Below are 19,834 nucleotides of genomic sequence, written 5' to 3' on the forward strand. Positions count from 1 at the left end.
GAGCCCCCACCCCAACCTTGCACTTAAGGAGGAAATGGACAGTGATGTGGGGCCCTGGAGGCCAGTAATTAATCGTCCCCAGAGGAGGACAAATGTCCCGGGGGGAGTAGCCTTCCCAAAGGCACCAAGTCATGGTGCTTGGAGGGAGCGGGGGTGGGGGTAGGATCTGAGAAGCCATGCCTGGGGACAGGTCTGTGCAGGAAGCTTCCACACCTCCCTCCTGGGACTGGAGCTCTGCCCCAGGTGGGGACTTGGGAGGCACTTCGCCACTCTGTGCTCCATCGGATCCTAGGTGGAGATGCTCCTGAGCAAGGGTGCCCTGCCCTGAGTGAGGGGCTCTCCCAGCACTGAGCCCAGGGCAGCAGGCTGTGAAGGGTGCAAGTGGGTGCTGCCATCCCCTCCCAGGAAAGGGGCAGGAAAGGGAAGGGGGTGCTGACAGGCATTGACGAAGATGACCTGGGTGTCCCAGAGTCAGAAGACACAGGGGCTGATTCTGCACATGGTCTCAGTCACCCTGCAGCCACGCCGGGCACGGTGCCCAGACAGGCGTGGTCCCTGCCCCTGGAGCAGGGGCATCTCAGAGGGGAGCTTTTCCAGCCCTTCATTTAGGGTGAGACCGAGCAGCGGGACTGGGTGCGGCTCAAGGTTTCTGACTCTGGGGTTGCTGCTTGCAGGTTAGCACTGGGGAACCCGAGGGGAATGCAGAAGAGGCTTCCCAGAAGGTTCACACCAACCCCGCTGTGGGCTTGTCATGGGACCCGCCTGCTTCCCGACCCGGTGGCCTCACTCAGGACAGTCACCCATCATCGGAAGAGCGGTGGCACCAGCTTCACTGGCAGAGACGATTCTGTCCCCAACCCTGACTTAGGGACACAGCAGCTCCTGCCCCTCCCGTCCCCTTACGAGTGGCCACACTAGTGACCAAGGGCTCGTGGGCTGTAATCCAGGAGCCCTGACCTCCAGGCCCAGCTGTGGACTCTCAGCAGCTGAGGGGTGAACAAGGCACCACCCCAGCTCTGGGGTATTCTAGGACCCCCTCCAGGTCTGGGGGGCGGCCTGTCTTGGCTGCCCCATGTCCCCTGAGCCCCAGTCTGCATGTGACAGCCTTTCCCTGGAGCCCTTTTAGAGCCCTTCTACGGGCTTCTCAGCCCGGGGCCTTCCCCTTTCACCCAGGCTTTCGGGTGTCTCTCTGGAACCGTAATCCAAGTGGGAAAATGGGGAGACCCGGACTTGTCTCTGGGCCTCCCTGGCCCTTCCCACAGCTCGAAGGGGTGGACATGTATTCACATCAGCTGGACGGGCCCTCCCAGCACACAGAGGCCTGCTCCGTGGGCCCTGGGGGCCCTCAGGGCCCACTGCTCACAGGGGCACCTGCTCCTTCCCTCCCCTGGAGAGGGGGGCCAAGATCCAGCAGCCAGGCTTCAGGAAAGAGATGGGAGGACACGAGCCCTTGTGTAGGGAGAGGAAGCTTCCAGAGCTGGAATTCCCCGAGGGTCTGAACCAGGCATCGAGCATGGCAGGTATCGTGTCCTGGCCCCCGCGGCCGGGCAGGTGCCAGGACAGGCTCCAGGAGAGGCAGTCTGGGGACCGGTGGGGCCACTGCTCAGAACTCACCCACCACCGCGTGCCCCAGGCACCCTCACAACTGTGGCTCCAGCCCCAAACCAGACTTGGCATTGGCCGGCATCTTGCTCCTTCACCCCCCAGCCTGTCTTCACCCGGCCAGGCCCCTGAGGCCCAGCCTGGGCTCCTTCGGGCCTGCCCCTGCCGCCATCCTGCCAGGCCCTTCTGTAACCCCACCTGCCCCCCCCATCTCAGAAGCCCACCCGTGTAAGTGGTGAGTACAGACCCCTGTCCTGAGTCCGGGTCTCTGCCCCTGGTGCCCTTGGGGCCTCGTCCAGCCCCCAGGGACCTTGGGAAGTCTGATCCTCCCCTGAACCTCAGCTCCCACGTCTCAAAATTCAGGTTCTAAAAACAGCCCCTCACTTCTGTTTCTCGTCGATGTGATGGTTACGAGACCCAGGGAGGGAAGCGGGGAGGGTACGTGCTTGCCTTACTCTGCTGTCCGTTTAATTTAGTAAAAGGTCTCAGGTAGTGGTTCTCCCCCTGCCTAACCATTGAAATCACTTTAGTGCTTTTTAAAAAAGCACCGATGCCTGCCCCGCCCGCCAGTTAAACCAGAACTACCCTCAACCCGCCCGCTGCCAGGCAGGGTCCAGGTTCAAACCCTTGACTCTCCGATGCAACCCTTGACTCTGACGGAGGACCGGGTTTTCACTTTCAAGGTGCTTTGACGCCAGTTGTCTCACGTCTCCGCGAGTGGATGCGGGCTTGCTCCCCCACCCCCACCCCCGTCCCTTTCTGCCTCGAGGCTGAGGCTAGGGTGTCTTTGGCTCCACGGTGTGGCCTCCAAGGCCAGGACGTCGGCCTCACTGTGACAAAAGCTCTCGGAATCTGGGAATTGAGCGCCACGGCTTAAGAGTTGTCATGATGGCTCTTGTCCACCAGAGGGCGCTGTGGCTGGGGGCGCTGCTCCGCGGGGGTCTCAGCTCTGTGAACCAAAATGCTTTTTAATTGAAAAATTTTTTTAATTCAAAAAGGATTTGCTGTTTGTGCGCGAGTGCAGGTCCTCCTTATGCAGGAGACTTAATGTCTTGAGTAAACAGATCCGGGCCCAAATCCACCTTCAAAGGTACTCACTGTTTGCCCAAGGGAGCGAAAGGGCTTCCAGAAGCGGCCTAGTCTCTTGGGCAAACACTCGGGGCCAGCCCGTCCCGGGCAGGGGACAGCGTCTGTGGGAAGGGTTATCCGCGGCCTAAGGGGGATTATGGCGGGGGGACATATGTTGAAATTTCATTTGGGGAGTTAAGAGAAAACAACAGGGGGGGGGAGCAGTGCTTTTCTCCAGCCAAGATGACCTAAAAAGGGAAAAATCTTAAGGGTAGGGGCGGGGCGGCAGTGGGGGTGGGGTGCAGGCTGTGCAGTGGGTCCCTGGCCCTCTTTGGGGGGGGAGGCGGTGGCATACTCGGCCCTGAGTCAGGAGAAGGCGGCTGTGTACCCCTGATTTCCCCCCCAACACATGCCCACACCCCCTCACCCCAGAGAGTGAAAGAAGCAAGAATTTAGTTTATCCTTGAAGGCTCTTCTACACCACCAGCCCGCCCCCCACCACCCAGGGACCCTGTCCGTTCCTGGCCACAAAGACGGCCTCCCAACCACCCCACGAGGCACTTCGACCCCGGCCCGCCTGCACCCCCTTGTCCCCACTGCCCCATGCCCTCAGAAAGTACCCTTTCTGGGCCTACCCCTGGCAGTATCCAGGTCTCTGGGCCTGGCCCCTGGGCCCCTGGCTGTGGACATCTGGGGGCCCGTGCCTCCGTCCCCTTTCACGCACCCTCTGTGGCCAGCTGGCCCCCAGCAAACTCAGGCGGCTTCCCTGCCCTGGGCATTCCTGCCACCTGGGAGCCGGGCACAGCAGGCACTGGAGGGTAGAGGTGACCCAGCCCACAGCTGGTGGTGCCACTCCAGCGGCTGACACTGGGCTGGCTCCCTCACTTAAGTGCCTCACTTCGGCTGTGCCCCAAGCAAGGCCTCAGAGCAGCCCAAGTAGAGCCCCCCACCCCGCAACCACCACCAGCCTCCTCCCCACACCGCCCCCATTCCCTCCTCAGCGCCCCCTCAGCCCTAAAGTCTCTGGCTCTTCCTCTCTGCCCCTCCCGTCCACTCCCACATCCCACATGTGGTGGGGCCACAGAACCGACCTGCAGCATCGGGTCACCAGGGAGCTGGCTGACGAGGCGGAATCTCTGGCCCACTCCCCGGACCTACTAAGGCGGGACCTGTGTGTGTTACAGGCTGACCAGCCTGCTGCTTTCAGTCTGGGTGCCACCCTCTGTCCACCCTTGAGGAGAGACCACACTGCTGCCCACGTCGGCACCGCCCTGGAGCCTGTGCCCACCCAGCACTGCCCCTGCTGAGGTCACCACGTGTTTTTAGTGATCCCATCCCCCCCGCCCCAGCCTGTACAGCTCAGGCCAACTGCTGCCCCCTGATCCCGCCCCCGTCCTCCTACCTGGCCCTGGGTCCATCGCCAGGGCTGGGGTCCTGCCTTCCAGGCCCGTCCTCTTTGTCTTCTGATCCTGTGAGCTTTCCTACAAACATCCCTGCACTGTAACTCCAGATACCCTCTCCCCCAAGGGCTCGCACTTCCATCCCTTCATTCCTGGTTCATCCATGTCTCTGCAGCCAGGCAGGCGGCACCCCTGAGTACTCCTCAGGGACCACCCTTGGCCATTGGCAGAAATGCCTTCATGTTCTCTCCCCAAGGCTGCTATCTTTCTATTGCCCATTTGGGTTAAAAGCACCGGAGTTCCGGCGTCCATCCCCTGCCCCTCTTGTAGGGCTCCCTCCTGACCCCAGAGCCCAGCACAGGCGGATGCGGGTGGGTGAGTGGGTGATAGAGGCAGAGATTGTTTCCTGCCGTGATGCTCCTGAGCAGCCACCAGGTGGCGGTGTTGTCCCAAACTTTGCCCGAAGTCCTCCTGGTCTGAGGCTGCACTGCTCCTCCAGCCTCCTGGAGCTGGAGTGCCCGGACCATGGCTGGAGCCCGGGTCATTAGCAGGAAAGTGCGGCCACGTCGATGTCTTCTCTTACGTAGCCAACAAATGTACAGTGAGTGCTTGCATGGTGCCGGGGCAGGCGGGCCCTTAACCTGCCGCACCTCATCCCCCCCTCAAAGAGGGCCCCGGGAGTAGAGATTGTCACCCCCACCTTCTTTATTGAAGTATAAAAGGCATATTGGCTTCAGGTGTACAACATGTGTCGATAGTTGTATATATTGCAAAGCAATTATCATAATAAATATAGTTACCATCTTTTATCTTACATAGTAACAACTGTTTCCTTCTGATGAGAATTTTTAAAATTTAGCAACTACCAAAATACGAATTGCAGTATTGATATCCAGTATTGATATCCATATCCACGACGCTGCACAGTCTGTCTTCAGGACGTAATCACTCTGTAACTGGGCGTCTGTGCCTTTCCACCGTCTTGCCCCGTTTCACCCGCCCCACCCGCCTCTGGCGTCTGCTCTGCCCAGTGAGCTTGGTCTTGCTGTATTCTGGGTTCCACATATAACTGAGATCACAAAGTGTTTGTCTTTCTGTGTCTGACTGACTTCATTCAGCACAACGCCCTCAAGATCCATCCATGTTACAAATGACAAGATTTCCTTTTTTTATTCTTTAAATTTTTGTTCTGAGTATAGTTGGTTTACAGTGTTAGTTTCAGGTGTGCAGCAAAGCAGTTCAGTTTTTTACACAGATACACACACACACACATATATACACACACCCTTTCTCAGAGTCTCTTCCCTTATAGGTTACTATAAAATATTGAGTATAGTTCTCTATGCTACACAGTAGGTCCTTGTTGGTCATCTGTTTTATATACAGCAGCGTATATTTGTTAATCCCCAACTCCTAATTTATCCCTACCTCCTGCTTCCCCTTTGGTAACCACATGTCTCTCTTCTGTGTCTGTGCGTCTATTTCTGTTCTGTATACTAAATTCATTTGTATCCCTTCTTTTAGATTCCACATATAAGTGATTTCCATGATGTTTGTTTTAGTCTGATTTACTTCATTTAGTATGATAATCTCTAGATCCATCCATGTTGCTGCAGATGGCATTATTTCTTTTTATAGTTGAGTAGCATTCCGTTGTGTATATATAGGCAAAATTACTGGAGTGGGTTGCCATTCCCTTCTCCAGGGGATCTTCCCAACCCAGGGATCGAACCCAGGTCTCCTGCATTTGTAGGCAGATTCTTTACCATCTGAGCCACCAGGTAAGCCCAGGTGGGGTGTATATATATACAGGTATGTGTATATATATACACATACATTTTCTTTATTCATTTCTCTGTTGATGGGCATTTAGGTTGCTTCCATGTCCTGGTTATTATAAAGAGTGCTGCAGTGAACATTGGGGTACATGTATTTTTTCCAGTGATTTTCTCTGGATATATAGCCAGGAGTGGGGTTGCAGGATCATATGGTAACTCTATTCTTAGTTTTTTTAAGGACGCTTCATACTGTTCTCCATAATGGCTGCACCAATTTACATTCCCACCAACGCTGTAGGAGAGTTCCTTTTCCTTCACACCGTCTCCAGCATTTATTATTTACAGACTTTTTGATGATGGTCATTCTGACCAGTGTGAGGTGATACCTCACTGTAATTTTGATCAGCATTTCTGTATTAGCAATGTCGAGCATCTTTCTATGTGCCTTTTGGCCATCTGTATGTCTTCTTTAGAGGAATGTCTGTTTAGATCTTCTGCTCATTTTTTGATTGGGCTGTTTGTCTTTTTATATTGAGCTGTATGAGCTGTTTGTATTAATATATTTTGGAGATTAATACCTTGTCGGTCGCATCATTTGCCAATATTTTCTCCAATTCAATAGGTTGTTTGTGGTTGTTTTGCTGTGCAAAAGCTTTTGACTTTAATTAGGTCCCATTTGTTTTTTTGTTTGTTGGTTGGTTGTTTTTATTTCCATTCCTCTAGGAGACAGATCCAAAAAGAGATTGGTATAATTTATGTCAAAGAGTGTTCTGCCTGTGTTTTCCTCTCGGAGTTTTATAGTATCTTGTGTTCACATTTAGGTCTTTAATCCACTTTGAGTTTATTTTTTGTGTATAATGTTAGAGAATGTTCTAGTTGTATTCATTTACAGGTAGCTGTCCAGTTCTCCCAGCACCACTTATTGAAGAGACTGTCTTTTCTCTATTGTATGTTCTTTCTTCCTTTGTGGTTGATTAATTGACCACAGTTGTGTGGGTTTGTTTCTGAGCTTCCTATCCTGTTCCATTGATCTGTATTTCTGTTTTTATGCCAGTACCATACTGTTTTAATTACTGTAGCTTTGTAGTGTAGCCTGAAGTCAAGGAGTCTGATTCCTCCAGCTTCATTTTTCTTTCTCAAGGTTGCTTTGGCTATTCAGAGTCTTTGTGTTTCCATACAAATTAAAAAATTTTTTGTTCTGATGCTGTGAAAAATGCCATTGGCATTGAATCTGTAGACTTTCTTGGGTAATATAGTCCTTTGACAATACTGATTCTTCCAATCCAAGAATGTGGTATAACTTTCCATCTGTCTGTGTCATCTTCCATTTTTCATCAGCATCTTATAGTTTTTGGACTCCAGCTCTTTTGTCTCCTTGAAGTGAAGTGAAGTCGCTCAGTCATGTCCGACTCTTTGCGACCCCATGGACTGTAGCCTATCAGGCTCCTCCATCCATGGGATTTACCAGGCAAGAGTGCTGGAGTGGATTGCCATTTTGATGCAGTGGTAAATAGGATTTTCCTTAATTTCTCTTTCTGATATTTCATTTTTTAGTATATAGAAATGCAGATTTCTGCGTATGAATTTTGTACCCTGCAACTTTACTGAATTCATTGATGAGCTCTAGTCTTCTGTCAGTGTCTTTAGGATTTTTTATTAGTATGTATAGTAACATGTCATGAAAATGGTGACAGCTTTACTCTTTTTTTTCCAATTTGGATTCCCTTTCTTTTTATTCTCTGATTAATTACCATGCCTCGGACTTCCAAAACTATGTCGAATAAAAGTGGAAAGAGTGGACATTCCTGATCTTAGAGGAAATGCTTTCAGCTTTTCACCATTGAGTGCGATGTTTTAATACCTGTGGGCTTGTCATATATGTCCTTTATTATATTGACAGTATTCCCTTTGTGCCCACTTTCTGGAAAATTTTTACCATAAATCAATATCGAATTTTATCAAAAGCTTTTTCTGCATCTATTTAGATGATCATATGGATTTTACTCTTCAGTTTGTTAATGTGATGTATCATATTGATTTACAGGTTTTTTTAAAATGGCATTACTTAAAAGACAGTTTTATTCCCTGAAATAAACCCACTTGATTATGGTATCAGTTCAGTTCAGTTCAGTCACTCAGTTGTGTCCAACTCTTGGCGACCCCATGGATCGCAGCACGCCAGGCCTCCCTGTCCATCACCAACTCCCGGAGTTCACTCAGACTCACATCCATCGAGTCAGTGATGCCATCCAGCCATCTCATCCTCTGTCGTCCCCTTCTCCTCCTGCCCCCAATCCCTCCCAGCATCAGAGTCTTTTCCAATGAGTCAACTCTTCGCATGAGGTGGCCAAAGTACTGGAGTTTGAGCTTTAGCATCATTCCTTCCAAAGAAATCCCAGGGCTGATCTCCTTCAGAATGGACTGGTTGGATCTCCTTGCAGTCCAAGGGACTCTCAAGAGTCCTCTCCAACACCACAGTTCAAAAGCATCAATTCTTTGGCGCTCAGCCTTCTTCACAGTCCAACTCTCACATCCATACATGACTACAGGAAAAACCATAGCATATGATCCTTTTAATGTATTGTTGGCTTCAGTTTAGTAGTATTTTGTTGAGGATTTTTGCATCAATGGTCATCAGTGATATTAGCCTGTAATTTTCTTTTTTGTGGTATCTTTGTCTGATTTAGGTATGAGGATGATGGTGGCTTCATAGAATGAGTTTGGGAGTGTTCCTTCTTCTGCAATGTTTTGGAATAGTTTGAGAAGGACAGGTGTCAACCCTTCCCTCAGTGTGTGATAGAATTCGCCTGTGAAGCCGTCTGATCCTGAACTTCTGTTTGTTGGGAGTTTTATAATCAGAGGTTCAGTTTCAGTGCTTGCAGTTGGTCTGTTCAGATTTTCTTCCTGACTCAGTCTTGGGAGACACACCTCCCTAAGAATCCGTCCTTTTCTTCCAGGCCGTCTGCTTTTATTGGCATAGAGTTGCCTGCAGTGGCCCTCATGGTCCTCTGTATTTCTGTGGCGTCCCCTTGTAACTTCTCCTTTTTCATTTCTGATTGTATTGATTTGGACCCTCTGCCTTTTTTATTCCTTGATGATTCTGGCTTGAGGTTTATCCATTTTGCTTTTCTGATTTTAGTTTCACGAAGATTGCATATTTTTTATGAATACCCTATGTACGCACCACATTTTCTTTATCCATTCATCCATCGATGGGCACAGGTCGCTTCTGTATCTTGACTGTTGTGAATGATGCTACAGGGAACACAGGGTTCCCTTTTCTCCACATCCTCACCCACACTTGTTATTTCTTAATAACAATAAATTATTATTATAAAGGAGATGAGTTCACTGAGGTTCAGAGGTGCTGGGGTCACCCTGCAATGTCAAGTCCTTCCCTCCCCACCCCTTCTGTTTGTAGGGAGCACCGTCCTGTCACTGGCGTCCCCTGGCCCCTTTGGCTGCTCACACAGGACAGCCGGGGCCCGCCCAGACCTCGCCCCCACACCCAGCGCCAGCTGCCCCTCTGTCCTGGGCCAGTCTGTAGGCCATCGGCGGGTGGCCGAGGATGAAATGCTGGCTGCCTCGTTCTCCCCACCCTTTCCCCCGGGAGGAATAAACCCCTCCAGCATCCTCTGCTCCCCCCTCATTCCCAAGTGACCCCCAAAACCCCTCAGCTGTGCTCCCTCAGCTCAGCACAGCCCCTGGAAGGGCCTCGTAGCTGCAGGCAGCTCACTTTGGGGCTCGGGGACCATTTGGAGCCCACAGCTGCGGCACCTTACTGGGTGGGCACCCAGTGGTCACCCCCCACACCCTTGCTGGGACGGTTCCATGTCATCCTGGCAGGCTCCCCCAACTGGGTCCCCGAGAGGGCAGCTTCAGGCAGAGGCTGAGTTCAGCCAGGTGGTTCAACTCTGCTCTGCTTTATGTAGGGGAGCCCTTCCTTATGGCAATTTTAGTGCTGAAAAGTTTTTGAAAATATTATTTTAAAAGTTTACTGACCACTGATCTAAGCAACTCATTCCTAAGACCCAGGGTCCCGCGTGGCTGCCGCCCCTGGTGTCCAGGCCCTTCTCACGGCCCACTCCCAGTCCCACAGCCTGTGCCCCACTCTTCTTGCCTGGCACACCTGCCCCACATTTGGGTGTAGAAATACCCCCTGGCCATCAGGGTGAACCACAGGTGTTCCCCCTCCTCTGAATTTCCACCAGACTCGGAGCCCACCATCTGTCATTTCTGTGACCCGGGTCAGGTGGGTAGGCTTGGGTCTCCAGCATGAGAACTGAACGCAGGTTCAGGCCGGCAGCTGGGCAGGCGAGCCCAGGTCCACTCCGCTGGTCCTACCCTGGCCCAGGCTCTCATAGCTTATTACAAACTGGCCCCAGGAGCCCAGGGAGGAAGGCGCTGGGGGCATGGGGTGCCCCGTCCCTGTGGCCCACGCCATCTGAGGCTTGTCTTCGGCTCAGAAAGCACTGAGCAGGCGGCCGGCCCCAGGGGCTCCCCAAGCCTGCAGCCACAGCCCGCCTGCCCGGCCAGGTCTGGGGTGGCGCCCAGGGCCATCCCTCCCCATCCAGGAGACTCCTTCCGCAGCGGGAGTAGGGGGACTGTCTGCCGGGAGGCGGGAGGGCGTGCAGCACACCGCCTGGCATGCAAGCTGCTGCTGCTGAGGGCTCATACCACCCGGGGAGTGGTGCGCAAGGGTCCAGTCATCACAGATGAGCCAGCCAGCCACCACGCAGCACCAGAGGCGTGCCCCCTTCCCTGTGCACACACGCACACACACGCACAGCCCACGCCTGCGGTTCGTGTGCACGTGCCAAGGGCAGCCCTCCAGTATCCTCGGGGCCTCCGCCCAGCTTGTCCACGGCCATGGGCTGGTTCTCTCCAGTGTCCCCTGCCCTGACTGAACTTCTCTCCCCCCTGACCTCCCGCAGTATGAGTACAGCTTCCGCACGGAGCAGAGTGCCGCGGCCAGGCTCCCGCCCAGCCCCACCCGATGCCAGCAGATCCCCCAGTCCTGAGGGGCCGCCCACCCGCCCGCGGGGAGACGACACAGCGCCCGGACTACTGAGCGCCCCCTCACCCGGCCCCTCCTGCCGCCCATCCACACTGCCCTGCTCGGCGCTCCTGGGAGACTCTGGGCAGCTGAGCTGTTGCCTCCTCAGTCATCGGTCATCAGCTTGCCCAACGTGATGCCCCCTGCCTCCCTGGGGATGCTCTTCCTTAACCTCCACTAACCTGTGTGTGCTGTAGTGACCAGCGGCTCCTCCCGTATCTGTGTGATGCCCAGTAGTCCTCTGACCAACCCTACCCACCACGGGAGCCATCTGAGGGCCCTGGACAGTTGTCTGGCCGCCCAGTGATGCCACCGGCTCCCTGCCCTCCTGACTCTGCCACCATGAAGCCATCGCCTCCTCCCAGAAGACCCTGAGGGGCTGGTGGCCTGGCACAGGGCACCCACCCACCACCCCCCCTAGCACTGATGGGTTGCCCCGTGGAACAGATCTCTCACGCCAGGGGCCTCGAGTGCCCGAGAACTTCATGGGGACCCTAAGGAAACACGGAGGGGCGGCCGGTGGTGCCCAAGTGGACCTGGGCCTAGCTCCCCTCTGACTCACCCCTCAGTTCACACACTGGACGCCCTGAGGACGGGGGCCGGCCACCCCACAGCCACCGGCCCAGAGAGGACTTGCCTGCGGCCGAGGCAGCCGAGGGGCTGGGTGCTTGCGTGGACATGAACTTTGCCGCCAGGTCCCCATGCCCAGCCTCCTCACCATCATCCCCACAAAGGGCTCATCTCTGCAGTGCTCACGTGCCAACAACAGCTCCAACTGCCTGTCCCCACGCCCCGACCATCATCACGTGGGTAAAGAGGCTCTGTGAGCCGGTGCCCAAGGACGTGGACACACAGTCACCAGACTGAAGCCAGAACTGACCCTTCTGCCACTAGTGCCAGTGACCACACCATCGTTCCCCAAGGTGCTGGCCACCCAGCCCAGCTCCCCACACGGGCACCGTGGGAACGGGGCCGCTGTCCTCCCTGGAGGCCCGGTCCTCACCCGGTGTCTGCTTTGTCTGGCCATGGGACTGTCCTAAACTCCCGGAACCTGGTATCTCACACCTTGGAGGTGGGGGGCAGGGGTCAGCAGATAGTTGGAGCATTGGACGTGAGCTTTGACACGTGTCTGGCGTAAGCAAGCAGCCCAGGAGAGGCCCTGCCCAGCTAGGAACAGAGCCCCTGCTCCCTGCAGTTCCTCGAATGACACCGGGGTGGCTGGGGTGCAGTCAAGAGGAGCAGCCTCTGGCTGAGACACAGGGCCAGGGCAAGACATACCTCAGTCAGCCGGCCTCAGCTCCGCCATCTCCAGACCCTCCGCCTCCCCCCGCGGCTGCCCCTGATCTTTCCCTTCCGATACCTCCTGATTCCTGTGTGTCGCCTCTCCCCACTGTCCCCAAGACCTGAGGACATCCCTGGCAGGGCCGGCCTCCCCTGGAACCCGCCAGGGCCCAGGAGGCACAGGTGGAAATTCCTCGGGCAGACCTTTGGGATGGGTGCTCGCCCAGGGCTGAGCCGATGATCTGGCCTCAGACATACGCACTGAAATGAGCTGGTTGTTCCTGGGAGTCGGGGTGGGGAGCCCTGAAGGGCCCAGAGAGCCTGCGTCTGCTGCTGCTGCCAGGATGGTGGAGCCAGTCCAAAAACAAGAGCGGGGGTGGCCCCTCTGCTCACCTCTGTCCGGCCGTGTTGGCTCCGTCCCTCAGTCTCTCCTCACACCCCGGCCGTGGGGTCGTCCCGCCAGGTAACAGCCGCGGCCTTTCCGCGGCCTTCCTCCACTGAGAAGCAAGCATTTCGGCTCCGTGGGCCCGAGGAGGTCCAGAGACAGTCACGTGAGATTTCCTGTCAGGGAGCAAGAGGGCCATGAGGGTGGCTGTTGGGGAAAGGGTCTCCCCTCCACCCCCCAACCAGGCCGGTAGAGGCAGGGTCCAGGGCCTCCAGGAGAGGGCCAGGCCTCCCCTAGCAGGCAGCCTCAGCGCGGGGTCTAGCGAGTGACTGTGGACGGCGCCGTGATGGCAGCTGGAGAGAATGGAGCAGCGACGGTGTTGGAGAAGCCGGCGTCCCCGGTGGGTCTTAGGCAGCTCCTGACCTCTGTCTCTTTCCTTCTGAGGGGGGCTGCTCACCCGCGTGGAGGTGAAGCTCGCTCACTGGGGACCAAGCCCCCTCTTCCCCCTTCCTTTCTGGGACGGTGCTTTTCTCCGCAAACCCTCTGGCCACGAGGGGCGGGGAGGCAGGGCTTCTCTCAGAAACACGAAGGGCAGTGACCTCCACCCTTCCCAGAAGGACTCCCCAGAGCACAGCGTCCCCCGCTGCCTCCTCCTCGTCCCCTGAAAATTCTAAGCCTGTCTGCACAGGCCTTGGAAATGGCACAATGGCACTAGGGAGCAAGCAGCCGGCCCAGGTTCACTTGCAAATTTATAACAAGGTTTTCCCCCACCCCCGAGTCCAGGAACTGACTCTGGCCACGACCTCCTCTCAGAGGGATGGTCAGGACGGCGGGGGACGGGAGGCGAGGGCCAACACGTCCGAAGCACCTACTCCTTGCCGGGCACACGGCCGGCACTTGAAGCACATTTTCTTCTGTCACTCCCACCCACCCCACCCCGCCAAAAAAAACACCACCAATACCCAGAAGCGGATGCTGGTTCCAGATGAAGATGCTGAGACGCGTCCACAGGCACAAAGCCGGCGCGCGGCAGAAGCGGCCCAGGCCCCGCTCTGTCCCGTCTCGAGCACCTGCCTCCCGTGCAGTAACGGGCCTGCGGGCGTGATGGTGTCTCACCGAGCACGGGGTGAGTGCCGGGTCCAGTCCCCAGGGCTGCGGGCTGCCCCTCACCGTGCACACGGATCCCAGCCCGCAGCTCCCTGGAGCCGGCCGGCGAGCCTGAAGGTGAGCCTGAAAGCCGAGCTCGCCTCCCGGGGCCTGGAGCGGCCGGCGCCCACTCTCACCGCAGCTGCCCGCCCCCCAAGGGCGGCTGGCCGTCCTCACCTGTTGGACCCTGCCGGCCCGGCCTGTCACCACCAGGAACCGGGCCCCGGGCGGGCGGCTGGCTGCGCTAGGTTAGGAACAGCGTTGTACTGCGTGTATTTATTTGAGGTGACTCTAGTACTTGGCAAAGGGAAGTTTCACTGTGTGATTGTCTTCTTAATATAATTTGTTAAATAAACGTTTGTTTTAACCTTTTCCTGACTCGCTGCTGTCTCTGAGGCATGGAGACCGGGGTCCCTCCAGCTCATTCTGGATGCAGGCCGGGCCGGCACCATCCTGGCCTTCCAGCCTTCTAGAAAGAGCTGGTGGGTTTTCTTGCCCTGTTTGGATGACCTGGTGACAAGCCAGAAGGATCCAGGAGGAGCGGCAGCCCTCAGGAATGCTCCTGGAGGGAGAAAAATGCCAGTTTCCATAAAAGCATGTGAAGTGCACGTGTATTAATGGGTCTCCAGCAAGGAATGCAGAGGGCGCTTTCATCTCCAGCTCGCCCCGAGCCTTGTCTGTGCCGGGGCGGGGCCATCTGGCTGCTGGAGCGGGGGTCATACAACCACACGGCTTCAGCACCACTGGTTTTGTCCCATCCCCTCGCTCAGCTGCTGGCAAGACGCTGCCCCAGATGCCCGGAGGGGCTGCCAGCCCCAGACATGCACAGGCTCCTTGTGGGACACGACTGGTCAGGTTACACCATCAGAGCTCTTTGCCTCCTTTATAAAGTGACCTTAGTGGCTCAGAATCTGCCTGCAATGCAGCTCGATCCCTGGGGTCGGGAAAGATCCCCTGAGAAGGGAATGGCAACCCACTCGTGTTCTTGCCTAGGAAATCCCATAGAGGAGTCTGATGGGCTACAGTTCATGGCGTCGCAAAGAGTCAGACACGACTGAGCAACTAACACTTTCACTTGTGCATTTTGGGGCCAGACACCTGGGTCTCAGCCATCTCCACCTCCAGGCCTATTAACACCAGGCTTGGGTGACCCATAGCTGTCATCTCACTAGAACCGTGAAAATCCCCCAAAAGGTAATGGTACCTCCAGCCCAGGCCCCCATGCCCGGCACCCCTCAGGTCTTTTTCCCACGGTGGGAGAGGGAGAACAGCCCAGAGAATTCTGTGAGAAAGCCACGAACGCCGCTCAGCATGGAGTTCAGAGAGCTGACCTCACGTTCCGGTGCTGCTGCTTCCTGAGCACGTAGCTCGGAGCACCCCACGCCTGTCTAAAGGGGCCATGCCTCCCTCGGCGGCCTCCCCTGGGAGGACGGAATGAGGACACTCAGGGCAGTCAGCTTGGAGACCGAGTGACCTGCCAGCTATCTTTGGGGCCTGGTTCTGTGTTGCCGCCCACCGGATGTGCCGGGTCCCTCCCGGGGCTGCATCACCCAGGAAGGTCAAGTGGTGGCCTTTGACACCCAGGACACAGAACCTGTTTCCAGAGGGGCCTCCAGCACTGCTCTGGAGAGCCCCGGGAGAAGCCTCTAGGCAGCAAGAAACTGAAGTCCACACACAACAGCCTGGACCAAGGAGGGCTTTGTGGCCAGACCTGGAGACACTCGGAGCCCAAAGCAGGACGCAGCCGAGCCTGTGAGGGGCCAGAGCCAGGTGGCAGCTCTTTGCCCTCTGTCTGGACACCTGCTTGCTTCTCGTCCTCTCACACCCCGGCCCTCCCCCTCACCTGCTCTGTGCACCAGCACACTTGGCACATGCATGCTCACATGACCCTCCATGTTTCCACATTCTCAGTTCAGCAGACCCAGAGACAAGAGTCCCAGGACAGACTGTGATTGGCTGCCTGGGTCAGGTGACCCCTTCTGCTCCTGGCTGCTCTGGCCCTGGTGGGAGGGGGGCTGTGCGACCTCAAAGCGCCTGGAACAGGTGTAGGTTTAGACCCTTGAGAAGCATCTGCTACAGAGAAGGGAAGAGTAGGCAGAGGGGTGGCACACCTCCCCAGGTGATGGTGGAGCCCTCCACCACTCGGACAAGGAGGGAGGCCAGTGAAGGGGGTGGAGCACCATTCATCCATCCACACATCCGCCCAGCTGTCCAAGCCGTGTTATATATCCACGTGCAGGCCCCAAGCCGGGCACTGCGGGCTCAGCAGTGACTGGCACCACAGACCTCCCTGTCTTGTGGTGCTGATGGTCTAGCCCATCCCACTGCACGCACGCCCCCACACACACACATCCCAGCCATGTCTGTCCTACTCCCCGCACTAACTGGCTTGTTGCTAAAACCCAGGATGCTCCCTGAGCCCAACTTCACCTCTTCCCGCTGCTCCCCACTCCTGGCAGCTGGGAGCCAGTGGGTCTTTATGCTTAGGTCTGTCATGGCCAGTCTGCTTGAGCTCCAGCCGCACGGCCGCAGCAACAGTCTCCACGTGGACATTTCACCTTAATCTCAGCACATCCCGAGCCGAGTGTGCCACCTGCCCCCAGGCCCCACACTGCCTGCCTTCTGCTAACGTCCCCATCTCTGGAGCAGCCCTACCATCTCTCACCAGAGCCACCCACGCCCCCACCTGGAGCTGCCTGTGATCACCCCATTTCCAGCTGGGCAGTTCTCGCATCTAAACTTGCTTTCAAACTCAGCCCCTATTTTTCTTGCTGCTCCTTTTTAAGTTCCAGCCTCAACACCTTTGGCCTGGATGACAACATCGACCCCTTAACTATTCCCCCCACTGCCTCCCCTGTCTTGCCATCTCTTCCATTGTCCTCACGGCCAAGATCCAATAGTACTCCCCCACTTCCTGTGCTTCATCCCTCACCCTGAGAATGAAATCTGAGCCCCCAGGTCTCCATACCCCACTGTTCTAGGTCTGCCCCCACCTCCCATCCCAGCCTCACCTGCCGCTAATACCCCTGCTGAATTATTCACACTTCCTCAACCCTTCCTGGTGGCTCAGAGGTAAAGCCTGCAATGCAGGAGACCCAGGTTTGATCCCTCAGTCAGGAAGATCCCCTGGAGAAGGAAATGGTCAACCCACTCCAGTACTCTTGACTGGAAAATTCCATGGCTACGATCCATGGGGTCACAAAGAGTCAGACACAACTGAGTGACTTCGCTTTCACTTTCTTCAACCATAAGCTCTCCTTTCTTGCCTTTGCATATCCTATTCCCCTCTGCCCAGAATGCTTTTCCCACATTTTCTTCTGCCTGGTAAACTCTGTTCATCCTTCAAGACTTGCTCATATATCTCCTCTGTGATGTCCTTTCTTGACTCCCTTCAAACCACTGAACACCTTTCGTTTAAAAGCCATTGATCTATTGGTGGTATTGGAGCCATTTGATCCTCTTATTGGGTTATCTACTCCTGGAGGAAGGGGTATATGTCTCATTTATTACACTTCCTCCCTGGGTACACATACTCAGAGCACCTAGTACAAGCCCAGAGGAATAGCAGGCATGGGCAAATGCTCTTTGAATGAGTTTCCTGAAATGGGTGCAGAGACAGGTGGACCGAACTCAATTGATGAGGAGCCCAAGAAGAATGGGCCCCAGTGGCACTTGCTGGGAGGCTTGTGACCGCCCCAGGGACCATGATGAACAGCACTGGGCTTCCACAGGCTTTCTATGCTGGCTTCAAAGACACCAGAGACAAGGGTGAGAGCTGGGCCCTCACCTGGCTCGTTTCTGAAGCTACAGCACCTAACACAATCAATGATGGTGGTGGGGTTGAGACAGGAAGGTGGACTGACATGGGCTGCTGTTTCTCTCCCTTGAGCCCAACTCAGGGGGGTGTCAGAGAAAGAGACAGGGAGACTGGTGGATCACAGGACCCAGCACTAAAACTAGGAGGGGCTTGGCGAACACCAGGCCAGAGAGAAAGACAGCCAGTGCTACAGATGCAAGATGGCGCGGGGAGGCGGTTTTCTGGCTTTGCTCGTTCATCTCTCTCCCACCCTCCCACCCTGCCCTGGCTGGGTCACTGCCATCCTGTCACTGTCCCTTCACTATTTCACCCTTTTACCACCAAAACAATAGCTGGGCTAGACACGTCTCTTCTCCCCACACCTTGGGCCAGGTAAATGCAACTAGAGACACAGATCTCAGGAAAGGTGGTTCAGGGGCATAGGTCTTAGACACTGAAGATCTGAATCCCCTGATGGGGGAGGACACACAGGCAGAAGTTGGCACAGGCTGGAACCCCCAAGGTACATCAATCCCTCTATAACCCTCTTATCCTTCTCTGGAGGGAGTTGAAGGGTTTGCAACCTTGATTGCTCATTAGAATCAACTGAAGAGTTTTTAAACCTTCTTATGCCCAGATCATAGTTGCAGGATACAAAAATCAGTTGTTTTAGTACACTAATAATTAATTATCAGAAAGGGAAATTAAGAAAACAATTCAGCCTATAATTACATCAAAGACAATAAAACATCTAGGAATAAATTTTAACCAAGGAGGTGAAAGGACTGTATATTGAAAACTGCAAGACACTGGAGAAAGAAATTGAAGACACAAATAAATGGAAAAATACCCCATATTCATGAATTAATAGGATTAATAGTCCTAAAATGCCCATATTCTCTAAAGCAATCTACAGATTCAATACAATCCCTATCAAAATTCCAAGGGCATTTTCACAGAAAGAGAATAATCCTAAAATTTGTATGGAACCACAAAAGATACCAAATAGCCAAAGCATCCTTGAGAAAAAAGAACAAAGTTGGAGGCATCGTGCTCCCTGATGTCAAACTATTGATATATTTTAAAGTTTTATTAACCAAATCAGTATGGAATTGGCACAAAAACAGACAGACAGATCCATGGAACAGACAGCCCATTAATAAACCCACACACTTATGGTCAATTAACCTACAACAAAGGAGATAAGAATATACAATGGAGAAAAGACAGTTTCTTCAGTAAGTGGTGCTGAGAAAACTGGACAGCTATATGCAAAAGAATGAAATTAGAGTATTTCCTCATATCATATACAAAAGTAAACTCAAGTTTACTAAAAGTAATCTAAAAGAGATTTCCTTTTAGATCTAAAAGGAGATCTAAAATCTAAAGATCTAAAATCTAAAGATCTAAAATCTAAAGATCTAAAATCTAAAAGAGTATTTCCTCATATCATATACAAAAGTAAACTCAAGTTTACTAAAAGTAATCTAAAAGAGATCTAAAAGTAAGATCTGAAACCATAAAATTCCTAAAAGAGAACCTAGTCAGAACATTCTTTGACATAAATCATAGCAATATTTTTTTGACCTAAGGTTAAAAAAAAAGTAAAAAATAAACAAATGGGACCTAATTAAACTGAAAAGCTTTTGCACGGCAAATAAAACCATCAACAAAATGAAAAGGCAATCTGCAGAATGGGAGAAAATATTTGCAAATGATATGACTGACAAGGGATTAATATCCAACATACATGAACCGTTCATACAACTTAATAACAAAAAACAAACAACCCAATCAAAACATGGGCAGAAGACCTGAAATTTTTTCCAAAGAAGACATCCACATGGCCAACAGACATGATGTTGAGCAACATCATAATCATGAAGGAAATGCAAATCAAAACCACAAGATGTCACCTCACACCTGTCAAAATGGCTATCATCAAAAAGTCTACAAATAACAAATGTTGCTGAGGATGTGGAGAAATCCCACTGTTGGTGGGATTATAGACTGACGCAACCACTGTGGAAAACAGTATAAAGTTTCCTTTGAAAACTAAAAAATAGAGCTTCCGTATGATCCAGCTATTCCACTGCTGGGTAATCACCTGAAGAAAATGAAAAACCTAATTCAAAAGATAATTTCATCCCAGTGTTTATAGCAGCATTATTTATAATAGCCAAGATATGGAAGCAACCTAAGTGCCCAACAACCGATTAATGGATAAAGAAGATGTAGTATATGTGCGTGTGTGTGTATACATATATAATGGAATATTACTCTGCCGTTAAAAAGAATGCAAGTCTGCCATTTGCTACAATA

At 53.6% G+C, this 19,834-nt stretch overlaps 1 protein-coding gene across 3 annotated transcripts in view; it reads left to right on the forward strand.

Moving 5' to 3' along the window:
- The window catches only part of MVB12B (multivesicular body subunit 12B), a 193,435-nt gene extending 179,347 nt beyond the window's left edge, over positions 1 to 14,088 (forward strand). For 2 of the 3 annotated variants that reach the window (XM_027556289.1, XM_027556287.1), the window contains exon 10: positions 10,783 to 14,088. In XM_027556289.1, coding sequence (XP_027412090.1) covers positions 10,783 to 10,869 — 87 coding nt within the window. In that variant the 3' untranslated portion in view covers positions 10,870 to 14,088. Of the gene's footprint in view, positions 1 to 674; positions 4,885 to 10,782 lie in introns of those variants that run through there. The other variant, XM_027556286.1, reaches the window with a different exon arrangement.
- The last annotated feature ends 5,746 nt before the right edge of the window (positions 14,089 to 19,834 follow it).

This window comes from Bos indicus x Bos taurus, chromosome 11 (assembly GCF_003369695.1).
Source record: "Bos indicus x Bos taurus breed Angus x Brahman F1 hybrid chromosome 11, Bos_hybrid_MaternalHap_v2.0, whole genome shotgun sequence".
Taxonomy (NCBI): domain Eukaryota; kingdom Metazoa; phylum Chordata; class Mammalia; order Artiodactyla; family Bovidae; genus Bos; species Bos indicus x Bos taurus.